This window comes from Protopterus annectens, chromosome 6.part0 (genome assembly GCF_019279795.1).
Source record: "Protopterus annectens isolate FY-2018-M chromosome 6.part0, PAN1.0, whole genome shotgun sequence".
Classification (NCBI taxonomy): domain Eukaryota; kingdom Metazoa; phylum Chordata; order Ceratodontiformes; family Protopteridae; genus Protopterus; species Protopterus annectens.
This window is the reverse complement of record NC_056737.1, coordinates 1,134,260,770-1,134,286,152: the sequence shown is the minus strand read 5'-3', so window position 1 is coordinate 1,134,286,152 and position 25,383 is coordinate 1,134,260,770. Positions and strand designations below refer to the sequence as shown.

Genomic DNA, 25,383 nt, shown 5'->3' with positions numbered 1-25,383 from the left:
TTTTGCTTTTGTGTTTGATCTTAATTTTATTGTTTGTGTTTCTTTATCAGCTACTTATTCAGAAGCTGAAGAAACTCTGAAAACAGAAGTGGATTACTTTGTTTCCACTTTCTTGTTATAACCTTTCCTGCCACAGCTGACATACACCACAGAAGAGAATAGTCATAGTTCAAACAGGTAAAAAAAGCATTAAACAATATTATTTCTCTTGATGATCATCAGTTAAAACTGAATAACAGATAATACAAATCACATAATGGAATATGTTACCCAACACGTTCTAAATTTTACACATCACCATATTTATTTATTTAATTAAGCTATTAGTGTTTGACAGAGTTTGAAATGCATGCAAAATACCCAAGCATACATATACTCCTTTTATTTACTTTGGGCATTAGCCCTAGTTTTGTTAGCAGTCTGATGGAAATGCATTCCCTAATAACAAAACCCAATATCACTTGCAGTCCTAGAGTTAACATAACGTATATTCAGACATTAATCTACATCATGTCACAGTATTGGTGTATGCAGCAAAAAGGCATGTGCAGAAATGTCCTCATTCAAGTGGAAGGAAAGTTTTTCCATCCATCTTATACTCTGTGCTCTGCTCTCAGCTGTGACTTGAAAGCCAGCCTTGACTAGATATTATCAGAAACCACCCTTCCTAATCCTCAACCTTATGCTTTTTACTTGTTAGCTGGGATGGTCTCATTAAGCCTATGCAATACTTAGCCTGGTATTCTGAATTTGGATAGGCCAGTTTGGAATCTTCTCTGCTCTTTTTTCTGATAAGTATTACGGACTACTGAACATTCATCTAAGCTATCACCAACTCAGACAGATGAGATCTCAGTTTAATGTCTCATCAGAAGGACATGATAAAGCATGATTTAGTCAAAATGAAAACTATCAATATACATAATGAGAAAAAGCAGCAGAATGTAAGTAGATGAATCTCACATACTCAGATGACACCATTAGCTTGAATGGGGGTTGTGAGCACATTTGATCAAATAAGTGACCTGCAACCCACCTATGGAAAAATCTCAGTTAAGGGAACCATGAGCCAATGACTAAATCTTGTTGCCATAGCTAGTAAAGCAATGTCTTTCGGCTTATCCCAGTTAGGGGTCACCACAGCGGAACACCGGTCCGCAGAGTGAATGGCAGTCATGTTTTATGGTGTTGAGTTGCCAGCCTGGCACCCAACCTTCAAAGAAGGCACACCCAGCAACACGCACCTATCTGCATGTCTTCTAAACCTCACTCGACCACAGGGAGGACATGCAGACTCCACACAGAAGGCACACCAGCTGAGAATCGAACTGGAGAGCCTCTTGCTGTGAGAAGACAATGCTAACTGCTGCACCACCCTGGCCATGCTTGTTGCCATAGCTATCTGGCATTTACAACTGTTTGCTCCTTAACTGTATTTTGATTGCTGCTGCCACAGCTAGTCAGTAACTGAAATACAATTAAGGAGCAAACAATTGTAAATATCAGATGTATATAACTCTTCAATTTCAGGATGACCATAAAAAAAAAAAAAAAAAGGTATCTGTCCCTGACTCATTTAATCTTTAACTCCCATGTCTCCATAACATACACAAACACACATCGGAAAATACTTCAGGTAGGAAAAGAGAAAAACTGAAGTGTGATCCTTAGCTGGAGTGAACATAACGGCAGCTCTTTTGGGAAGAGTACAAGTAGGCTCACTTTTGTTATACTCCCTTGTCTGTGTTTGGAGGTTTTCTTTTAGAAATTTTTGGGTTAGCCCTTTTATGTCTGTCTTTACAGAACCTGCAAAACTAAAGCCACTGGCCAGGTATAACGCATGGCTTCTATAACCTTAGTATTTTGCAATAGCAGAGTAGCTTTATTATCTATAGTTTTTATTCAAGTGCTAAGGATACATCCATAATTTGAAAATAGGATGGCACATTATTGTTTAGAAATGCAAAATACATTAAATTCAATCCAGTGATTTTCAATTTACTTCTCTATTTATATATTATAAACATTTGTGCATTTCATTTTGTTTGCTGGGATTCCTGCCAGCGATCAATAGCCATTTTTAATGTCCGGTTAGGTGTAAGCAAACATGATGTCAGAGGAAGGTTAGTCATGGGACTTGTACGTTTTCTGGTGCCAATCCAGTCTGTAATTGCTAGTCTTTCATAAGAATAGCCATCTGCAAAAGAAAACAGTACAAATTAGTAAATAAGAAGTTATGTACCTACCATAACGTTCCATGTTAGTTGTCTTCTCTCGCCTTCTTTCTTGCTGGATGGGTTCGGAGCCGATCCTCGGTTCCGACTCGGCATTTGCTAAGCTCGAGAGCTAATTTTACCAGCTTGAGGCAACCCTATATCCCATGATGCAAGGTGGAGACTACCCAGATCTCGTTTGGTAGCTAAGGAAATTAGGAATATATTCTTCCAACTGTAAAGGAGGAAGAAAAGTAACAATACTAAAAATGACAATCATAATCATCATAATCCTCTGAAAAGGATCAACCTAATCTAGTGACACTAGAAGCTGATTAGCTAGAAAAAAGGACAAAGCCTCTTAATAGAAGAGGCATAATCTTCTCGGTCTGACCAGGCTAGGGGGATGGAGGGCGGGACGCAAGAAAGAAGGCGAGAGAAGACAACTAACATGGAACGTTATGGTAGGTACATAACTTCTTAATGTTAAGTTGTCAATCTCGCCTTCATTCTTGCTGGATGGGACCGATTCCCTAGCACCTCTATCCTGGGTGGCTCAATGGAACAGACTCTGGAGAACGGTGGAACCAAAATTCGCTCTGTCTCTGGAGACCAAATCTAATTTGTAATGTGAAATAAAGGTATGAGGAGAGGCCCATGTGGCTGCTGCACAAATAGTGTCTATTGGAAGTCTAGCCTGAAAAGCTGTAGATGTAGCTAGAGCTCTGGTAGAATGGGCTTTTGGCCTAGAAATCAACTCTTTGCCTCTGAGCTGATAAATGTAAGTAATCACAGAAGACAGCCATCTAGATAAAGTCACCTTGGAAACTGGAAGGCCTTTCCTGTTCTCTGCATAGGATAGAAACAGTTGATCAGATTTCCTAAAATGTTTAGTTTTGTCTAGATAATATCTGAGCTGGCGGTGAACATCAAGACAATGTAATTTTTGTTCCGCTCTATCAGAATAATTTGGGAAAAACACTTGAAGATCAATGGATTGATTTAGGTTCATCTGCGATGCCACTTCGGGTAAGAAAGATGGATTAGTCCTTAGAGATACCCTGTCTTTGTGGAAAATGAAGTGGGGAGGACGAATGCAGAGAGCATGAAGCTCAGATACTCTCCTGGCAGAAGTAATGGCGACTAGAAAGAGTGTCTTCCAAGAAAGAAATTTCAACGAACAGGCAGCCGCAGGTTCGAAAGGGGGGAGAATCAAGGATGTTAAAATTAAATTTAGATCCCACTGTGGTGGGGGGGTCTCTAATCGGAGGTTTAAGTAAAAAGATACCTCGAAGGAATGCCTTGCAAAGTTTATGTGACATAATGTTGTGGTCCAAAAGGCCTATATGAAAATTCGAAATGGCTGCCAGCTGAACTTTTACTGTGGAGGAAGAGGATCCTGAATGAAAAATCTCAGCTAGGAAGTCCAAGACCGAATGAATCGGAGCAGTATAGGGGTCTATGTTCCTAGCTTTTGCCCAGAAGGAGAAACGTTGCCATTTATTAGTGTAAATCCTTCTGGTAGAAGATTTTAGGGAAGCTACTATGATATCCCGGACGGGATTAGAAATCATAGGAAGCCTGGCTAAGGATGGAAGTGGAGCAACCAAGCAGTGAGGTTAAGAGAAGGCATGGATTGGTGCAGCTGCCCCGACTGGTGGGTCAGAAGATCTGGAACCGGGTCCAGATGCCATGGCTGTACCAAGAGATAACGATGTAGGAACAGAAACCATATCTGTCGAGGCCAATAAGGGGCAATGAGAATCAACTTGGCTCTCAAGGCGGTTGCTTTCTGAATTACTTGAGGTATCAGTGGAAAGAGGGGAAAGGCATAAAGAAGTCCCCGGGGCCAATCTTGGGTTAGAGCGTCTCTGGGGGGATGGCCTGGAAGGGGGAAGAGAGAGAGGAAGTCTGGGCATTTGCTGTTTTGAGGTGTAGCAAAAAGGTCGCAGCAAGGAAGGCCCCACTCCTGAAAAATCTCTTCCGTCACTGATTGTTTGAGAGACCACTCGTGGGGCATGAGAATATCTCTGCTCAACCTGTCCGCTATGATGTTGGATTTCCCGGGGATATGCGTTGCTATCAGAAACCGCTGAGAAGAGATTGCCCATTGTCAAAGTCTGAGAGCCTCTCGACACAGTGGATAGGACTTGGTTCCGCCCTGTTTGTTGATATACCACACTACGGACATATTGTCCGTTTGGACTGCAATAGTTCCCAGGGGAAGAGAGTCGTTGAGGGCTTGCAACGTTAAAAGCACTGCTCTCATCTCTAGGACATTTATGTGCAGATGGTATTCGTAAGGTTGCCAAGTGCCATGGACCATCCTGCCCTGATAATGCCCCCCACACCCGATCAGGGAGGCATCCGATGTAACCGTGGCGACCGGGGCAGGAGGAACAAAGGGTCTGTCCTGATGGACTTGAGGGGACGATATCCACCAGGTCAGATGCCTTTTGCAAGTTGGAGTGATTATGATCCTGTGATGCATGGGTAGTTGTTGAAAGGACCATTGGGCGAATAGCATCCATTGTAGAAGATGCATGTAAAAACGGGCGAAGGGAAGAAGTGTTATGGCGGCCGCCATAAGACCCAATACTTTCAGAGCAAATCTGGCCTGAATTTTGTAGCTGAGAAGAATCACCTGGACGTGACTTTGAATGTTGAAGATCCTTTGGTCTGTTAACTTTGCTGAAAGTTGTACGGTGTCCAATTTTGCGCCTATAAAAGTAATAGATTGACAAGGCGACAAGGTAGATTTTTCGAAATTTATAGAAATCCCTAGCCCTCTGCAAATATGAATGGTGTAATCTCTGGCCTGGAGAAGTTGATGCCTGGTGGTGGCAGTGAGGAGCCAGTCGTCTAGATATGGAAACACCTGGAATCCTTGACGTCTCAGGTGAGCCGTAACTGCTGCCATACATTTGGTGAACACTCTGGGGGCTGTAGTGAGTCCAAAGGGCAGGGTCCTGAATTGGAAGTGACTGGACCCCAGCCGAAAGCGGAGAAATCTTCTGAAGCACCTGTGAAGTTTTATGTGATAGTACGCATCCTGAAGATCTACCGAGCACATCCAATTGTCCTTGCCCAGAAATGGTAGAATGGACTGAAGCATAACCATCCGGAATCTTGTTTTCTTTACAAACTTGTTTAGTTTGCTCAGATCTAATATTGGTCTCCAATCCCCTGTCTTTTTTGGAGCTTAAAAGAACCTTGAGTAGATTCCAGATCCTATTTGGTCTGCTGGGACTGGCTGGATGGCTCTTTTTGCTAGCAGTCTTGATATCTCTGGTACTGCTAGTTCCCTTAGACCGGGTGGAACGTCTGGAAGGGTTCCCTTTTGCTGAATTGGGGTTTGAATAAAGGGAATTTTGTAACCCTCGGATATAATCGACTGTACCCATTTGTCTTGAGAAAGGGAAAGCCAGGCTATTGGGTACAGCGATAATCTTCCCCCAACTGTCTCCGAAGGTGGACAATCGGGCAACATCTCAGGGATGCTGGAAGGGTTTGTCAGAAAGAGGCTCTCTGCTACCCTGATTCTGCGGACCCCCTCTGCCCCTAGGGCGGCGTCTGTTGTTGTTACCCCCTCTGCCTCTGGGGGTAAACTGACCTCATGCATCAGGCGTGACTCCTTGAGATTTGCGGAACCACATTTTCCCTCCCTTCTGACCTCTTGGGTAAGGTCTTGTAGGGGTGGAGAAACGGACTCCTACGGCAGAAAGAGTCTTGCCATCTTGTTCGCATCTAGTCAAAGTGTCTTTCACTTGGGGTCCGAACAAGGTCGAACCATCAAAAGGGGAGTTTGTGAAGGATGCCTTGAAGGGGTCTGCAAAATTACAAAGCCGCATCCAGGACTGACGCCTTAAAGCCACTCCTGTGCCTGCGGCCCTACTCGCTCCATCGGCTGCATAAGAAATGAGCTGCATGGAGGAGTTAACGATGGAGTTAAGGATTCCTAGCTGTGAGCTAATCTTATCCTGAGACCCAGCAGCTGACGGATCCTGTAAAACTTCTCCCAACTCTTTAAGAACATCTCTTTGAAGGCGGGTGAAGTGACACAAGCAGTTCAGCGATCACATGGCAAAGGTCGCTGAAGAAAAATTCCGCTTGCCGTACCTGTCCATAGTCCTAGAATCTTTATTAGGAGGATGGACAGGTACTGAAGGATCAGCTAATTCCTTCTTGGTGGCTGCAGCTACCACCATGGCATCAACCGGGACACCTTTTGTCAAATACTGCCTATCTGGTGGGGCCATAATAAATTTAGAAGGCCTCCTAGGAATAGGTTCCACCAAATCTGGGGCCATCCACGCCTTCCGAGCCACTACATCCATAAGAGGGTCAAAAGGCGGAGACACCCAGGAGGTGGAGGTTCGAGATCCGAATGCCTCCAGGTATACTGACTCGTCCTTGGAGGGATTAAGGGAGGGCCAGTTCCTCCTCTGCTTAAGGAGTTCAAGGATGTCTGAGAAAGAGACATCCTCAGAGGAGGACCTTGGGGATCCCTCCAACTCATCCAAGTCAGTATCAGATGTAATAGACTCAGGGGAGTCTAAATGTTTCCTCTTACATGTCCTCTTACACGGAGGTTCTCCTGACGGATCAGGAGAAGCCTCGGAAGAGGAGGATATTCCCAATGGGGAAACCTGAGGCGTTGGATCTCTGGGTCCGGGAGCAAGAGAGTGGGAAGAGACGTCAGCAGGCACTGTAGTGGGAGGAGCTGATGGAACTGTCTGTTGACTAAGCCCAGGGGCTAGTACACTCCTCATCACCTCGAAGGCTCCCCCGTCAGAGAGACCAGAAAGTTCCCTCTCCGAAGAGATAGGAACCCCAGGCCTCACCGAGAGGGAAGGCTCCGAGGCAGATGTCGGGGCCGAGCTCACCAACGCCGAAGCTCCGAGAGGGAGAACGGGGTCGGACAAGGGTCCGATGCCACTCGCCCCCTCGGAGCCGACGAGAGAGACTAGACGCCCGGATCCCTCCAATGAAGGTCTCAAGGAGGAAATCGGAGCCGAGGGTGACGGATCCGAAAGGGGTTGTATCGGCTCCGAAGTCACAACGGTACCGGTTCCGAGGAGCTCCGGCTCCGAACTCTGTAAGAGAGTCGGAGGAGGAATGCTCAGTGGATGTGATATAGCTACCGTCTGTTGAGATGGGCTATGGAGTATTTGGGCCAATGCCTGAGACTTTAATAGTCTACTCACCACTCTCTCAAAGTCGTGATCAGATAGCCTGGATGACCGAGAAGATCTGCTCCGATGGCTCCGCTCCGAGAGCAAAGGTGATCTCGGAGCCGAATGTATGGATTCCACTGAAGGGGATCGAGATCTCTTTTTTGAGATCAATGGAGCCATCGGAGCCGAAGATACGTCGGCTCCAGCCGGAGCCGACACTGAGTGTCTGGATCTGGTAGTATCAGCGCCGGATGGAGCCGATACTGAGACTGGCATGGAAAGATCGGCTCCGGTCAGAGCCGATCTCGAGCCTGGTGAGGAAGGACCTGAAGCCGATGGCTTAGAAGCTTGAGCCGAAGGCTTAACAGGTTTCGAGGGCTTCCCCGGCACCGACTTAGTCGGGGAGCTCTCGGGCTTTAATAAGCCCCTTAATATGAGTTTATTTTTTCGTTCCTGCAGGACTCTTGGGCTGAAAGCATGACAGATAGCACAAGAGTCCTGCAGGTGCGAAGGTCCCAGGCAATAAACACAAGAAGTGTGACTGTCTGTCAGAGACAACTTCTGACAGCATGAGCCACACTTCTTGAAGCCTGAGACCCTAGTGTCCTTCGACATAACTGTGTCGATGAACAATAGTAACACAATCACACACAAAAAACACTCAGTCAAACAAATTAAATTAAATTAATTAAATTAAATTAACCAGGGAAAACACACAGTCACACACAAACAATCCCTGACAGGAAAAAATTTAGGGAGGGGAAGGCCTAAGGCCTGACTAGGGACAAGGGAATATTTAGTCAAAAAGAAGGGAAAACTGACGGGAACAGGGCTAAGGTGAGTCGATAATTAACAACAATATAATATATAAATATAAAGTAAAGGGGGGGTAGACGAAAAGTCTCTGAAAAGTTCACTTACCAAGAGCTGGTAAAAGAAGGCACCTCGTTAGCAAAGTGGCAAACGAGATCTGGGTAATCTCCGCCTTGCATCATGGGATATAGGGTTGCCTCGAGCTGGTAAAATTTAGCTCTCGAGCTTAGCAAGTGCCGAGTCGGAGGCGAGGATCGGCTCCGAACCCATCCAGCAAGAATGAAGGCGAGATTGACAACTTAACATCACTTTATTAAAAAAAAAGATGCACTATAATAACCAAGTATGCTTGTGATTTCTGTACAGTACAACACTAAACTCCACACTGTTGCTGGCTTAGAAGTAAGTCAAACCTATTCTAAGTGGATCAGTTTGAAACACTGATTTTAATACATCAGTCTCCCATAATCAATTAACCTGTACTTATGGGGAGTAAATTTCAATAAACTTTCATATGAACAGCAGGTATACAATGGACTGCCTATTAATGCTATATACCTACATATAAACAGGTGCACAACGGACAGCACAGTGACCTGTCTCCTACATATAAACAGGTGCATAAAGGATAGCAAAGTGACCTGTCTCCTACATATAAATAACTGCATAAAGGACAGCACAGTAGGAAGTAGAAACGGAGGTGGAAATTATACACCCTACCACGTTTTAATACAGGTTAGTATTATCCCATTGTGACATAAATGGTTCACTATGTGTTACTAATTGCAAACAAAAAAATCCACAGGAGCAGCTGAGTTGGGGAGTAAGAAACTGCAACTAGCAGGCAGGTAAGGACATATTACTCTTCAGGGGAGGGCTTCTCTCTGTGTGTTCTTGATGTGTGAAATCTTTGAAATCACTTCACTCATTTGTGTTAATAGTGAAATAAATGAATGCCCATGACAGCTCTGTACTGTTTTGGGGTCTGTTCTCCTTTCTCCACTAGTATATACATATCAGCTCCATGGGGTGTTGGGAGAACAAGGCAGTTTGCTTCTCTACAGAAAAAAAAGTGTCAAGCTTTATAGCCAACCCATTACTTTGAATATAATGGGTAACTTTTGCGACTGCAGCAACAAGCACATGTGATGCTTGGAACTGTGTTATGCTTTCTCATGGTAGAAGCTTGGTCCAGATGACTGGGCATTTTTTTCTTTAATGATTTTTTTAAAGTGGTAGAATGACAACTGATAATTTTATTGCTGAAAAGGGTGCTGCTGGTAAGGTATATTACTGTTGCTGCTATTTCAAGTGGGATATAATTGCAGTTAGGAGTCATGTATGCAGATAATTGACAGGGGGTTGGTATAATGGTTAAGGTGTTTACCTCACAGTCACAAGGTACAGAGTTTGATTATCAAATATGAAAGGGAAATTGGCTAGACTTAAAATGGCCCACAATGCAGCTAGGCAAGTACTTACCTATAAACCTGACTTACAGAATGCGTTCCACTGTTAGTAAAGTACAGGTATACGACTACAATCAGCATAACAGTATATGTTCAGGTACAGGGCCACTGCTGCATAAATTATAAATCTGGCTGGGATACAGCCATAGCCGGCGTTAAGCACCCGCCAAACCCGCGGCCACGGGAAGCCCCCCGATTATCTCCCCAAGTACGAGGGCCCCCATATGAAGCAGCAGCAGGTTTCAAAATCGCCTGTTCATTCGGCAGTGCTGTCGCGCGATTCTGCCTCCCCCCCACCCCCTGAAAGAACTTGCTTCCTTGATGGCTGCAGCCAATCAGGTCCCTTGCTTTGCTTGTTAGCTGCTCTCAATCAGGTCCGCTTCAGTGAAGCAAGGGATCTAATTGGCTGTAGGAATCATACCCAAAATGGAACGCATCAAAACAAGTGACTGGCGAGGGAGACAACAGTGGAAAATAAATACTTTACAAGAAATAATATTTCCAGCACTGACTTTCAGATCTCCGTAATAAAAGATTGAGTAAAACATATTAGAAAAAGTTGCTATAAGTATTGGACTCCGTAAAGAATGCAATTAGATTCACTTCAGCATCTTTTGGCCAACCGTCGCAAACAAAATCCGCAACCACTACCTCCAGCTGCTCACAAGTGACAGATTAGCCAACTCGGGCACCGATTTTTTGAAGAAGATGAATCAGACTCCAACTAGTTTACGCAACATTTTTGCTTCGGCTGGTCTACACAAATTAACTGCTGGATTATTTGTGGGAAAATACAAACAACAGGACGGAGAGTAAACGTAATTGTCCAAGAAAGGTATATTCTTAAGTCTGTGCAGTTTAGCTCCTCAAACATCGAGCCCCAGGGTAGCCAGTCTGCAACCAAATCGTTGACTGATGGATAAATATTTCTTCCCACACACATAAAAGGGCTCTTCTTCTGCCAAACGTCCATTGCATAGGTAACTCGCCATGTTTTGTGATATGCGTGCATGCATAGCTTGGAAATGAACTGTCAGGATTGTTCAACATTGGAGTCACTGCAAGGAGTGCTTTCTTTTCATATGCTCAGAGAGGATTTTTTTGCTTATTGAAACTTGAGACTTTGTAGGACTGTCCACATTCTTCACCAGTTCCATTTTTAAATTTATCAGCAGACTATAGAAACCATAATATGAAGTTCTTTTTTTTTAGATGTTGTTATAGGATCTTTTTGGGAAGGGGGTGTTTAGAAGAGAACTAGGAAATACTTCACGCATTTCCACAAGACAAGAGTTATTTCAGATTTCATATCCTTCAGAAAATGTATGTTAATGCAAACCCTGTTACTCTAGCAACTTTATAAGCTTACAAGAGCAATACTGAAAATCTGTCCCTATTTTTGGGCCTTTGTCTCCCAATTTTGTCAAGATTTGTTCAGGTTTTGCACTAAAAGGTTGAGAGGTATGGTTGTGATAGTGGTGGCGGCGCTGGTTTTGGTGGAGTGTGCATGTGTGGGGATGTTGAATGTGTGCGGGGAAGGGGGCGTACTTAATTTGAACCCAATACATGAACTCACGACTAGAATTGCCTTGTCTCTTTCTGCTTTCGAAATCTGGTAGTAGCTTCCCCATGGATGTGTTCTGGGTATAGCTCATACAGAGGTAACTAATGTATAAGAACTACAATATGAGGACATTCCTGAAGCTTTTCCAAATAGTTCAGGCATATCTCCTAGCAAGTGCCTCATTATGAGGAGGATCCTTCCTCATTTGAGGATTAAAAATTTCCATGCTCCACTCTGTTCCACATGGAAGCCACTAAAAAGGTGTGTCACACATTCATTAGCATTGCTGTGATGTACGTCTGTGTGTGAAAAAAATATCACTTGATTTTATCAATGCACACATACAATAATGCTGGGATATGCACAGTATTCTTCTGGGTATCAATAAAAATGTAGCTAACAAGTGATTATATTTCAAAAGTAAGGCATAGCATATGTCACAGAGCATTCAGACATTTAGATCTTCTAGGAATCTGGTGGTCCCCATTCCCCAGATTGTATAAATGGATACAGGGGGCTCCCTTAATCATCCTTGACTTTGAAGACCCCGTAAAAGCTGTTTTTGGTTGAGGAAACATTAGGAAAAAATGCTTTCATTTTCTGATTGCACTCTTTAGCCTGAATGGAATTGTGATATGACCCTGTTAGGATAAAACTGATGATGGCCACTGCCCTCAACCACAAACATTCTAAAGCATCCCTGCTCAGATATTTGTGTGCAGAAATTTAAAGTAGGTTATGTGGGGGCTGGGAGTTGTGGTAGTCATCCTTTCCTATATTTTTCTAACAGACCTCAGAGGTATACAAAGAAAGTTACTTTAGCTCATGCATGGGCAGTGTACTGCCTTGTAGCAGCAAAGTAGAATACATTATTGCAGTCATTATTTAGTTTCACTTTCCTCACAATCAAACATCAGGCACATATACAGCTGGTTGCCTTTGGGAGTTAGGATTGAGGAGTAAATGGCATGCTATATTTGTGTGTTAAAGCAGTCGTTTGAAATACATGACTGTGGCCATTTGAACCTCTGCTTTCATCCCAGTCTAACACCAGAGGGTTGCATAGGCAGTGACTGTCTTTTTGGGGGATTAGGGAGGCGGGCAGTATTCCTATACGGGATCTGTGTATCCTCACAACTGACTTGCTAATTTATTTTGAGCTACTATTTTTGTCAGCTTTGAATTTTAAGCCTTGGGTACAACTTATGTCTTCACTGAAAGAAAAAAATAAGACTGAAATTCTTTTTCTTACTTGAGATTTTTGTTTAGACCACTTTTGAATTAAAAGGTTGGGAAGTACTCTGAAATGCAACCCAGAGCATCTACAACCCCTATAGCTTCTGGGGGCACCAACTTAATTGAGTTATTTCCATTTAGGTTATTACTGTGCTGTCTTGGTCAAGAAAATATATTGAAAAGATGCAAGGAAAACTAAAGCTGAAAAACAACATTGAATTTATTTCCTTAATCATAATTTCTGTTCAAGCCATGATTGGGTAAAAAGAAAAAAAACATTAAAAAGCACTTTAGAGCATATATAGACTTACAGCTTCTTGAAAAAGCTGAAGAAAAAAGGTAAAATGTGAGAAATGGAAGAAAAAAATGTAATGTGCATAATGTGGGAAGCCCAACATGGGGAAACAAATGGGAGCTCTAAAGGTTTTTTTTTTTTTTTTTTTTTTTTTGCGGGGTCTGAAACAGTAAGCAGTGCCTGGGACTCCATTGCACATTAGTTCAGCCCTGTACATAGAGTTGTTGTAATGTATCATTATTACACCTAAATGCCAGTAACTGTAAATGTCCCTTTGTGAGATTTGCCTACATAGTGTAGTACGTAGGCCTGTTGTAATAACATCATTGTAGCTAGGTCAATCTGTGTGTACTACTCCTAAAGCCTGCAGCATGAACTAAAAGGAAAGAGTGGCAGTGACAGGGTGATACTTAGACTGGAAGTGGCGAGGGGGCCCCCAGCTTGACATTTGCTGGGGGCCCCCAAAATGCTAACACCGGCCCTGGATACAGCTCCAGATGGATGTCAGTCCCTGACTTAATATTTTCCAAAAGTGACATGACATGTCCTTATGATGTGCGACTGTGCAATTTTTTTAAACAAGAAAAATAAATTATGTACTCACCATAACGTTCTATCCGAGTAGTTCCACTTCATTTTTCTGCAACCTGTGGGTATTCGGATCCATATCGGAACAGAGCCGACAACTTTTCAAGCATCTGCTCAGAGCTCCAAGTTCCTCCCCTTACCCATAATCCATCACCATCTCCTACCTTCCCTCAGATCGAGTTTGCCTCTACTCAAACCAATCAGCAACTCAGTTTTACAATAAACCCTGAACAGGTTCGGGGGAAGGAGGGTGGGAGGCCCTCATGGAAGGATATTCCTGAGCACCGCAGAGCTGAAGGATGCTCTCCCTCTGGAGATCAAATCCAACTTATAATGAGAAATGAAGGTATGTGACCTTGCCCAAGTTGCTGCCACACAAATGTCATCCAGTGAAACTCTAGACCAAAAAGCAGCCGAAGTCGCCATAGATCTGGTAGAATGCGCTTTAACAGGACCAGGTGGGGACAGACCTTTGTCCTTATAAATCTGTAAAATACATTGTGTAATCCATCTAGCTAAGGAAACTTTGGAGATGGCCTTACCCAGAAAGGGTTTAGAAAAGGACACAAATAACTGGTCAGACTAATGGAAGGGCTTTGTTCTGTGTAAATAGAAACAAAGTTGTCTATGAACATCTAGCAAATGCAGTTTATATACGCTCTTGTTCTGAAAATTTGGAAAGAAAACAGGTAGGTTAATTGTTTGATTAATGTTTGATTCAGAAGCCACTTTTGGTAAGAAGGAAGGGTTTGTACGGAGAGAAACCCTGTCCTTATGGAAGATCAAGTAAGGAGGCATGGCAGACAAAGCTTGAATCTCAGAAACCCTCCTAGCCAAAGTAATGGCCACTAGGAAGGCTGTCTTCCATGATGAGAATTTCAAATCTACTGACGCTGCAGGTTCAAAGGGGGAAGCAACTAAAGCATGCAGAACCAAGGTAAAGTCCCAAGGGGGAACGGAGTCCTTAACTGGAGGACGCAAAAGAAAGGTACCTTTCAGAAAGGTCTTACACAGTCTAGAAGAGGCCAGGGCATTCATGTTTTCGCCGACGTGGAAATTCGAGATAGCTGCCAGTTGCACCTTCACAGTGGAGGAACTAACCCCTTGCTGAAAAATATAGGCTAAGAAATCCAACACTGCAGGAACAGGGGCTTTAAAAGGATCCAGGTTTCTCTGAGAAGCACAAATAGAAAATCGTTTCCATTTACTGAGGTAAATCTTCTTAGTGGAGGCTTTATGGAATGCCACCAGAATAGTTCTTACTGAAGATGAAAGACCAGGAGTCCTGGCAATCAAAGGAACTGGAGCAACCAAGCCATCAGCTTGAGGCTGTCCAGGTTGGGCAGACAAGTACCCGAGGAGTGGGAAATTAGATCCGGGCAGGGATAAAGAATCCAAGGAGGAGCTAGAACATGAGACCAGAGGAAGGGGAACCACATCTGACGAGGCCAGAACAGGGCAATGAGGATCACTTTGCACCCCAGTTGGCAAGCTTTCTGGAGAAACTTTGGAATGAGAGGTAATGGGGGATAAGCATACAGTAACCCGGGAGGCCAAGCATGGACTGGAGCATCTCTAGGGAGATCCCCTGGTGAGGGGATCAGAGCGAAGAATTCCCTGCACTTCACGTTGGAAGGAGATGCGAAGAACTCCCTGCACTTCACGTTGGAAGAGATCGCAGCAAGGCTGACCCCGTGCATGGAAGATTTCCTCCACTATCAATTGTTTCAGAGACCACTCGTTTCACATTAGAATAGCCCAACTCAATCTGTCTGCTAAAATGTTGGAGCATCCCGGGATGTGCGTTGCAATCAGAAATCGACTGGTGGAGATCACCCACTCCCACACTCTCATGGCCTCCCGACACAGAGGGTAAGATCTGGTTCCTCCCTGTTTGTTGATGTACCAGACAACCGACATGTTGTCTGACTGAATTGCAATCGTCCCCAGAGGAACAGCAATGTGTAAGGCCTGCAACACTAAAAGCACTGCTCTCATCTCCAGAACACTGATATGCAATCTGGTCTCGATCTGGGACCACGTGCCTTGGACCATCCTCCCCAGATAGTGCCCTCCCACCTGAGCTGGGAGGCATCCATGGTCATTGTGGCTTGGGCTGTGGGTGAAACGAATGGGTGTCCCGCTAAGATCTCCAGCAATTAGAGCCATCAGAGAAGTGACACCCTGCAGGCTTTGCTGATTTGAATTGGATGTTCCATGGGGAAGTCTAGCCAAGACCATTGTACAGCTAGAGTCCATTGGAGAACACACATGTGAAGATGCGCACAGGGGAGGATCAATATTGCTGCAGCCATAGAACCCAGAGCTTTGAGAACGTCACCCGACTTTGGTAACCTGGGGCCAAACACTACTGATATAATGGCCTGTAGGCTCTGGACCCTGTCTGGAGTTAGGAAGACTTTCAGTCAAAGGGTGTCCAGCCGTGCCCTGATAAAGTCCAAGATCTGCACCGGGTCCAAGAGGGACTTGGAAACATTGATAGTAATCCCTAGCTGGACCACAAGATGAAGAAAGGAATCTTTGGCTAGGCAAAGAAGACGCTTGGTGGAAGCAGTGAGGAATAAATCGTCTAGGTAAGGGAATACCTGAATTCCCTGAAGCCTCAGGTGAGCCGTTACGACTGTCATTACCTTGGTAAACACCTTGGGGGCTGTGGTGAGATCGAAGGGTAGGGTTCTGAACTGGAAATGACTGGCTCCCAGCCGGGAGCAAAGTAACCTCCTGGAGCTTCTGCAAATCTTGATGTGGTAGTAAGTGTCCTGGAGGTCTATCGAGCACATCCAGTCTCGAAGATAAGGTAGAATGGACTGTAGGGTGACCATCTAGAATTTCTGCTTGGCGAAAGCCAGGTTTAAAGCTGACAGGTCCAAAATGGGTCTGTGGTCCCCAGTCTTTTTTGGCACTAAAAAGAACCTGGAGTAAACACCTGATCTGGACTGATCAGGGGTGGACCGGTTTGATGGCTCGTTTGTGATGCAGCTTGGAAATCTCCAGTGCTGCTGTCTCCCTTTGAGCAGGTAAAACATCTGGGAGGTGCTTCGGTTGGATGGGAGAGGTAACAAACGGGATGGTGTAGCCTCTAGATATTATTTGAAGCACCCAACGATCTACAGCTATGGACTCCCAACCATTGGGTGCAACGATAATCTTCCCCCGACTGCCTCCAAAATAGGACAGATGGGCAACCCTTCAATGTTGCTGCATGGGCTTGTCCGAGAAGGGTTCCCTAGACCCAAAGTTTCTCGGACCCCATCTGCCTCTGGGGCGGCATCTGTCTTGTCCCCCTCTGCCTCTAGGGGATGAGTTGCCCTGAGAGTCCTGGGAAAACTGTGATTTTCAGAACCACATCTTCTTTTGCCCTCTCTGATTTATAGAAAAGGATCTTTGAGGGCTAGAGAAGCGGACACTGATGGCAGACAAAGTCTTCCCATCCTTTTCGCTCTGGACATGGATGTCACGTACAGTCTTTCCAAAAAGAGAACCATTGAAGGGAGCATTTGTGAAAGACGTCTTGAAGGGGTGCACGAATTGACACAGTCTGAGCCAAGTGTGTCGCCTCATAGCCACGCCAGTCCCAGCTGCCCTAGTCGCTCCTTCCATAGCATGGGAAAGGAGGTGCATAGATATGTACGATACTAATTTCAGTGTCAACATTTTCACGGAGAACAGACGCTTGTCCTCCGGCGACAAAGACTCTGGGGGTGACTCAGCTAACTCCATGACTGGGTCTCGCTGCAGTCATATAACGCGTGCCAAATAGTTCAGCGTTCGGATGGAAAATGTCGCTGAAGAATACACTTGCTTCCCAAATTGATCCATCGCCCTGGGCTCCTTGTCCGGAGGGTGGACCGAGGAACTCTCCTGTGCCATTTCCCTCTTGGTGGCTGCTGCAACCACCATAGCATCCACAGGGGATCCTTTGTACCAGGCCTGTCTGTCTGAGGGTGGAGAGAGAAATCTTTCCGGGCATTTTTGTATCAGCTCTATGGTGTCAGGCTCCTTCCATGCCCGTGTGATGATAAGATCCACTAAGGGATCTGCAAGAGGGGACACCAAGGACGTAGATGGGCCCATGCCAACAGCCTCCAGGAACACTGATTCATCAGTAGAAGGTTTTGGGGCTGACCAACCTCCCCTCTGGGGGAGGATCTCCATGATATCTCGAAAGGAGACATCCTCGAGAGGTGACCTGGGGGAACCTTCTCCTTCATCTAAATCAGTGTCTTCTGTCAAGGACTCGGGGGAGTCCAGGTGCTTCCTTTTACACATGTGCTTACGGGGACCTTCTTCAGTAGGACTCCAGAGGACTAGTGAGCCACAGGGGGTTCCTCCAGGGGAACCGCCTGGGGGGGTCCTCTAGCACAGGCTGTCCCTGGGACAAGCTGAAGAGAGTCATAAGCGAATCCAAGGGAGTCTGGGTGGAATCCAAGGAAATAGGCTGGGGTCTCGATCCTTGGGAAAGAACCCTCTCCACCACATTGAATGCCGATGGAGAACAAACCTCCTCAGCACCCAACAAGGAGGAAGCTCTCCCCGGGTCCGCTGTGAGGATCGGGGTTGAGGCTGGAGTAGCCGGATCTCCAAAGGAATGGCTCGGATCCGACAAAGTCGGAGCCAAAGACACCTCCATTCCCTCAGATCCGACTCCCCGTCCTTGGCCCAGAATGTTGCTCGGATCCGAACTAGTCGGATCCGAGGAACTCAAGGTAATTGCCGGAGTCTAGGTTGGAGGAACTGCTGGCGCCGAACCCACAGCTCCGAAGATCCTCGGATCCATAAACCCCAAAACCGCAGGCTGGATCAGGGAAGGAGAAATTGGATGAAAGAAGGGCATGGAGGTCCACCCTCCAGAGGGAGAGGGGCCTGACAAGACTCCCATTTGGATTTGGGTCCGAATAAATCTCCTCATCACCCTGTCCATATCCTGAGGGGGAGGATGAACAGCTGCTGCAGGAGCCAAGGCCAACGAGTCCAGAGAGGAAACAGGTAGAAGGCCTTTTGCAACCAGGTTGGCCTTCCTTTCTTTCAAGGCCCAGGGGTTAAATCCGGTGCACACACTGCACTGTAAAGATAGATGGGGAACATCCAGGCAAACAACAGTGTGACCCATCAGCCGAAAAATGAAGTTAACTACTTCAGATATATCATTATTAAATTATCACTTATGACATAGACAATCATATATTTATATATTTGAAAACAAACCATGCTGACATATTTTTAGTTCCAAACAGTATACAGCACTTATAATCCATCCAGTCATTGTCAGTCAAGCATTACATAGCTCATTCAAATCATGTCTTCTTTTACATGTCATTCCTTCTCCAACACATTATTCTGTATGTATTGTTCCCACAATTCCCATTTTTCCTATTTAATTTGCTCCTTCCATTTTCTAAATTTCCCATTCTAGTGCAGTTGGTTTACACTTTGATTTTCATTTTCTAGTAATTGCTTTTTTTTGTCAGCCACCATAATTAGACTCAGCAAGGCCTTACTATGTCTAGGCAATTCTGACTGTATCATAGCTGAAAAAAAAAAATCCTCAGTTATGCCATTTTGCCAACCTGGTATTTCTGATACAGTAGTCTGCAGGGAATTTTTAAAAGTCTGCCAACTCATTACACTCCCAAAAATATGTTCCCAGTTACCTTTCTTCCCTGTCACATCTCTAACATTTGCTGTCTACCTGAGGAAAAATTCTTTGGAGTCTACATTGGGTATAAAATACCTATGTAAACACTTTCAAACACAGATCCTAAATATTCTACACTTTGTTGCATATTTTGGAGACATACATATATACCCCCATTGTTTCTTTGTGAATTGCTCATCCAATCTCTCTTCCCAATTCTTTCTAACCTCCTCTGATCGATTCTTATAGTTATCATACAATGTTTATATGTTCTACTTATCATCCCTTTTTTAACAGCAGCTTCTCTTCTAGATTCTACTAAAAACTCTACCAGTGCTAGGTATTCTTCCCTGGAGGGACAAAATCATTTTTTGATGAAATACATGTTAAGGAGGAAATACAAATGTTTGCCCAACAAAAAGGGAGCTGTGAAACAGGATTGTTCTTCTGGTAATAAAGACCATAGAGAGATTGTATCTGTGAAACCTTTTCCACTGTTTCAACGGAAAATGTTGGAAAGAAAGAAGGGAGCATGACAGTCGACTAGAAGAATCAAGAGTATGTTGGAAATGAAGCAGAGAGAGGATATGAGAGATGGAGATGAACAGTAATAAAACCAGTAACAATGTGGGATTACAATGCAATAATTATATTTGTGAAATATGACAATAAGAATATCTGGAAATATTGGACTTTTTCTTAATAGTACTATTTTTGTGGTGTATGTTTTTCTTTGCATGCTATAATGTTTTCTCAGTTATTTGTAGGTGTAATGGGGACTGTAAATAGGTGGTGCTGTTCTTTTCCACCCTTCTTTCTCCCTTCTCTCTCCTTGTTCAGTTTTAAGAAATGTAGGCACTGCAATGTAAAAAAAGCCTGGTTAAAAGAGCATGGCAAAAGAAAAAAATAAAGTGATTTTCTTCATTATTACACGGAGAAATCACTGGATTAAGGACCTTAGATTGATTTGGTAACAAGTTTTAAGAGAAAGGAAGTAAATGAAAAGAAGAATATTGAATATTATCAGGCTTTTCTCTAGCAAATTAATGTATGCTTAGTAGCAATTCTGTATCGGGCCCTCATGTCTTCATGGAAACAATCTGATGACAAATTGACTGTCTGGTCTTCATGTCTCCATGGAGACAATCTGATAATGAGAAATTGGATATCTGGTTCTCATGTCTCCATGCAGACAATCTGATAAAGAGAAATTATTTACAATCTGGTACAGAGTGATTGGCTGGGGAAAAAAAAGAAGAGAGTAACTGGCTAGGACATAATGTTCTCTGAAAGTATTCTGGGGTTTTCCTAGCTGGGAGAGGTGTAAAGATAAGAAAAAAACAGTTATCACTTAGTAGAAGCACAGGTTGCACCATGCATCTTAGCATGGATAACCTTTCCTTTAGGTTAATTCAACTCTGTGAGTGTGACTGACAGTTTGGGACATCTGTTCCTGTTAGGAGGCTAAAACTTCAATATCTGAAGATGTGTATAGTTTTGTGTGTTAGTATTAAATTAATATGTTTTAGGGGTATTGGGGTTTGTTTGTTTTCTTGTTTGAGGGCTTTCAAATAAGCTGCGACATAGGTTCAAATGGTTATGACAAGAAAAAAGAAGTTATGTACTCACCATAACGTTCCGTCTGAGTAGTGCTTCATTTGTCTTCAACTTTTGGGCTTTGGACCCAACATGGCCGTATAGCTAACATCTTTGAACTGAGCTCTTAGTTTCTCCCATCTACCCATAATGCCTCCTATCTCCTTCCTCCATTCAGATCCAGTTTGCTGCTCATAACTGGACATAAACCCAATCCAACAAAGCCTTACCGCTATAGATTAATGTCATACTCTTGAGCCAAGGAACATAAAGAATGGCCATGAGAGGTACACTTTTTTAGCACATTGTCAGAAAGGAAGTTGTGCAAAATTTTATCATAACCAAAGATGTCCTTGTCTTCCATGTTGCAGTATTCTACTAGTGGGTTTACCCTTCTTCCAATCAGCTTGTCCGCCAGGTTTCCAAAGCTTTTTTAGTCCCTCATGGTGTGTCAGATGTCTGACATGGGGGCAGGTACGTGGGCCATAAAGGTGACATCTGTACATACCAACCCTCAGAACACAGAATAAAGCCCCAGATGGAGCCAGTCCTGAGGGGCATAGCCTGTCATGGAGTCGGGGAGAGCAAGTGCAAGGTTAAGAAGGGGGATGGTGGGAGGGAAGGAATACTGCAACATGGAAGAGGAGGACATCTATGGTTATGGTAGGATTTTACACAACTTCCTATGTCCTTCTATTCCAATGTTGCAGTATTCTACTACTGGGTGCGTACCAAAGCTCACTATACGTTGTGGGGTGGCCTGGTAGAGGACTCCAGGAATCCATGCAGGATAGCTCTGGCAAAACCTGCCCTGGCTCTGGAAATATGGTCTAGTTTGTAGTGTCTGGTGAAGGTGTGCACAGAGGACTAAGTGGCTGCTTCCAGAATGCAGTTAGTGTCCAGGCCTTTGAAAAAGGCACCAGAAGAGGCCATAGCTTTTGTGGAGTGGACCCTGACATTGCCTGAAAGTGGCTTCCCATGGTGTGCGTAACAAAAGGAGATAGCCTTGGCAATTCAGGCTAAAATCGTCTGTTTGCCCACCACTTTCCCCAGAGCCCTGGGGTGGAAGGAGACAAACAGTTGGTCCGATTTGCGAAAAGGTTTAGTTTTATCCAAATAGAATCTTAGTTGTCTGTGGACATCCAGGGAATGAAGGACTCTCTCACTATCTCCCTGTGGGTTAGGGAAGAAGGTAGGCAGGTGGATAGCCTGATTCAAGGAAAGGTCATTGATCACCTTGGGAGTGAAGGAAGGGTTTATACTTACGGTGACTCTGTCCATATGGAAAACCAGGAAAGGCGGGGTAGTCATAAGGGCTTGGAGCTCTAAGACCCTCCTGGCTGATGTCAAAGCTACTAGCAGGACTGTTTTCCACATGCAAAACTTTAAAGCTGCCTTGTCAGCCAGTTTAAAGGGTGGTAAAGTGAGTTTTTCTAGAACATAACTAAGATTCCAGGGAGGAGGGAACAGTTTCCTGGGAGGTATAAGGTGCAGAACCGCCTTCAGGAAGAGTTTGGCTGATAGTCTGGATGCCAGCGGAGGGTCCATAGGCAGGCAAGCAGAAATGGCAGACAGGAGCAAGACAAACCTGTCTTCAGGTGTTCACACGGGTAAAACAGAATCAGAGGCAAGTCGCTGTCCAGCGGCTCCATCTGTCTTTTATGACACCAGAAAGAAAACCTTTTCCATTAGGAGAGACAAGATTTTCTTGTGTTGGGTTTCCTGGCCTCCTGCAGGACTGAAAGCATGTGCTCATTGTACAGGTGTTTGAAGGGAATCAGAATCCTATCTGCCACAGGAAGAGGTGCAGAGACCGCCACTGTGGGTGCATCTGTGTCCCCTTGTGCTGTGTGAGTAGGTCCACTGGTAACTTGTGGTGATTGCCCTTGGACAGATGAAGAAATAGACGGAACCAGTGCTGCCATGGCCAATAGGAAGTCACCAGCAAGATTTTCGGTGAGTCCTGATGAATTTTCAGTAGGACCCTCTAGATCAGAGGGAAGGGGAGGAAGACATACAGGAACCTTCGCTTCCATGACACTGAGAATGCGTCTGTTTGCAATGCCTTTGGGTCATGAGTTCTGGAGCAGTAAGCTCTGGAGTTGCCTGTTTATGGAGGAGGGGAACAGGTCTATCTGAGGAAAACCCCACCTGTGGACCAAATCTAGGAACACCTCTCTTGACATCATCCATTCGTGGCTGTCTGATATGGTTCTGTTTAGTGAATCTGCCTGAGAGTTGTGCTGGGATGGAATGTAGGCTGCCTGGAGGGTGAGTCCCTGAGAGATGGCCAGATCCCATACCTGTAGAGCTAGTCTGCATAGGAGGTAGGACTTTGTTCCTCCTTGCTTGTTCAGGTACCACATCACTGTGGTGGTGTCTGTGAAGATCTTTAGGAGGCCCTGCTGGAGGTAAGGTTGGAAGGCCTGCAGGGCGAGGAGCATTGCTGTCATTTCCCTGATACTGATGTGCACTTGTTTGTGTCGGTCTGTCCGCAAACCTTGCAATGTTCTTGGACCCAGAGTTGCCCCTCAGCCCAGGTCTGAGGCATCTGTGTGCATGATCTGGGAAGGGGTGGGCATTTGCAGAGGCAGGCCTGGATTCTGGGCAACTTGGGCAAGCCACTATTAATTCTTGGTGAAGACAGGGTAGGAGTGGAACACTGAACCCTAGAGGATGTGAGTACTGGGTCCACACCAAGTGTAGGTACCACTGAAATTTTCTCATGCGTAACCTCGCTAAGGGCAACATGGGGATAGTAGCTGCTATGTACCCCAGAAATCTTAGGAATTCCCTCACAATTAGAGCTCATGAATGGAGGGCACACTGAAAGTAATGGGAGAGGGACACCACCTTTTCTTCCGGGAGGGAGGCCATCCTGATGTCTGTCCTGATTCTGCATCCCAGGAAGACAATGTCCTGTGTAGGATGGAGCTGGGACTTTGGAAAATTTATCAAGAACCCTAGAGACTGTAGCAGGAGCAGGAGGTCCTTAGTGTGACCAAGGAGGGTCTGTCTGCTGCTTGAATGAGTAGGTCATCTAGGTAGGGGAATATCTGTATTCTCCTTGTCCTGCAGTAGGCAATTACTGGGGCTAGGCACTTTGTGAATACCCTTGGGGAAGTGGAGAGCCCAAAACACAATGCACAGAACTGAAAGTGACAAGAGCCTGCTATGAATCTGAGATACTTCCTGGAGGTAGGCTTTATGGGAATGTGAAGATAGGCCCCCTTTATGTCCAGGGTTACCATGAAGGCCTGAGGGAGAATGAGGGGTAAGATAGTGGATAAGATGTGCATCCTGAAGGAGGGTACCTTTAAAAAGAGGTTGAGACGGGAGAGATCTAGGATGGGCCTCCATGGTATTTCCTTTCTGGGGACAAGAAAGATTCTTGAGTAGAAACCTTTCCCTCAAGCAGAGGGGGAAACTGATCCAATGGTGTCTTGCAGCAGCAGGTTGTTTAAGACCTGGTGTAGAAGGAAACGCTGGGTTGTGGAAGGGGGGTGGAATATGCAGTCTTGGAGGAGTGATCCAAGTCATAAACTATCCATCCTTCAGGATGGACAAGACCCATTGGTCTTTTGTTACCAGGGACCAAGCAGGGAGACAGCGAGAGAGAACAGGTGGACAAGGGGGTGGTGGTAGTAGGTGGGTGGAGGAAAGGTGGCAGGCAGTCAGACACTGCCTGCCCTGTCTGTAAAGGAAGGCCTCTGGGTAGAGGCCTGAGAAGTCTTTGGCAGGGCAGTTTGTCTCCTGAGAGGTCTTCTAGACCTAGGGGGGTCTGAAGGCCTTGATGCCTTTCTCATAAATTGTGTCTTGGCTGGGAAGTTCCTCTGGAACTTTGAGATTGGAGAGACAAGCAGATGCTTCAGGTCTTGAAGCTCTTTCCCTTTCTGCTGGAGAGACTTGAAAAGATCAGCCACCTTAGCATCAAAGAGGGCCGAATGGTCCAAGGGCATCCAGGAGCTTGGCTCTGAAGTCATCATGGAGAGGCTGCAGTCATAGCCAAGAATATCTTCTTAGCATGGATGCTGATGCAGCTTGACCTAGCTGAGGCCTCAGGTGCATTGTATGTGCACCTAAGAGAGTGCTTGTTCACTTGTGAGACAAGCCCGAGTAAGGAAGACAGGGATGCTTTAGTAGCACAGTCAGGAATGTCATTAAGCTTTATGGAGGCTTTGTCCAAGAAGAGCCAGAGAGTACTTGGCCATGTGGGACTGGTAATTTGTTGCCCTAAAAGCTAGGGTAGTAGAAGTATAAATCTTTTTTCCCCACCTCTCCATGGCTTTGCTGTCCCTATCTGCAGGCAGGACAGTGGTAGTAGGGAGGAGTATGGATGCCCTGTCCATAGAAATGGAAATAGTGGCTGGGTCTGCTGGGCAGCACCTGAATAGGAATTTGTCTGAATCAGGGACACTGTATAATCTGTCCGCCCTTCGAGGAGCAGGTGGTTGGGAATCTCGGTTAATGGATGCCGCAGCAAATGCATCCAGGAAGGCAGGTTGGACAGGTGGGATAGGTGACGGATTAGGTAATTCCGTCTGAATCAGATCACAAAATCTTTTTTGTACTTCAGACATGCCTGAGCATTCCCACTTAAGTGTTCTCTCATCAGGTTGACAGTGTCCCTGAAGGTTAGGTCTTCCACTGGGGAATTAGGCTCAGCAGAGGCCTCTTCAAGGGATCCATAACCCAGGGAGGATGAAATCTAGGAAGAGTAGGACAGGGAGTCCTCTGAGGAGTCAGACAGTATCTCCTCTGCAGGTTGGCTCACAG

At 45.1% G+C, this 25,383-nt stretch overlaps 1 protein-coding gene across 2 annotated transcripts in view; it reads right to left on the bottom strand.

The window, feature by feature from the left end:
• Positions 1-1,861: 1,861 nt before the first annotated feature.
• The window catches only part of WDSUB1 (WD repeat, sterile alpha motif and U-box domain containing 1), an 885,392-nt gene continuing 861,870 nt past the window's right edge, over positions 1,862-25,383 (bottom strand). Inside the window, exons 11-12 of one of the 2 annotated variants that reach the window (XR_006365236.1) lie at positions 1,929-2,197; positions 1,862-1,898 (exon numbers count right to left, since the gene is read on the bottom strand). Coding sequence is in view for 1 of the 2 variants with exons in the window: in XM_044074750.1 (XP_043930685.1) it covers positions 2,037-2,197 (161 nt within the window). In the remaining variant the exon portion in view is untranslated. Of the gene's footprint in view, positions 2,198-25,383 lie in introns of both variants that reach the window. The other variant, XM_044074750.1, reaches the window with a different exon arrangement.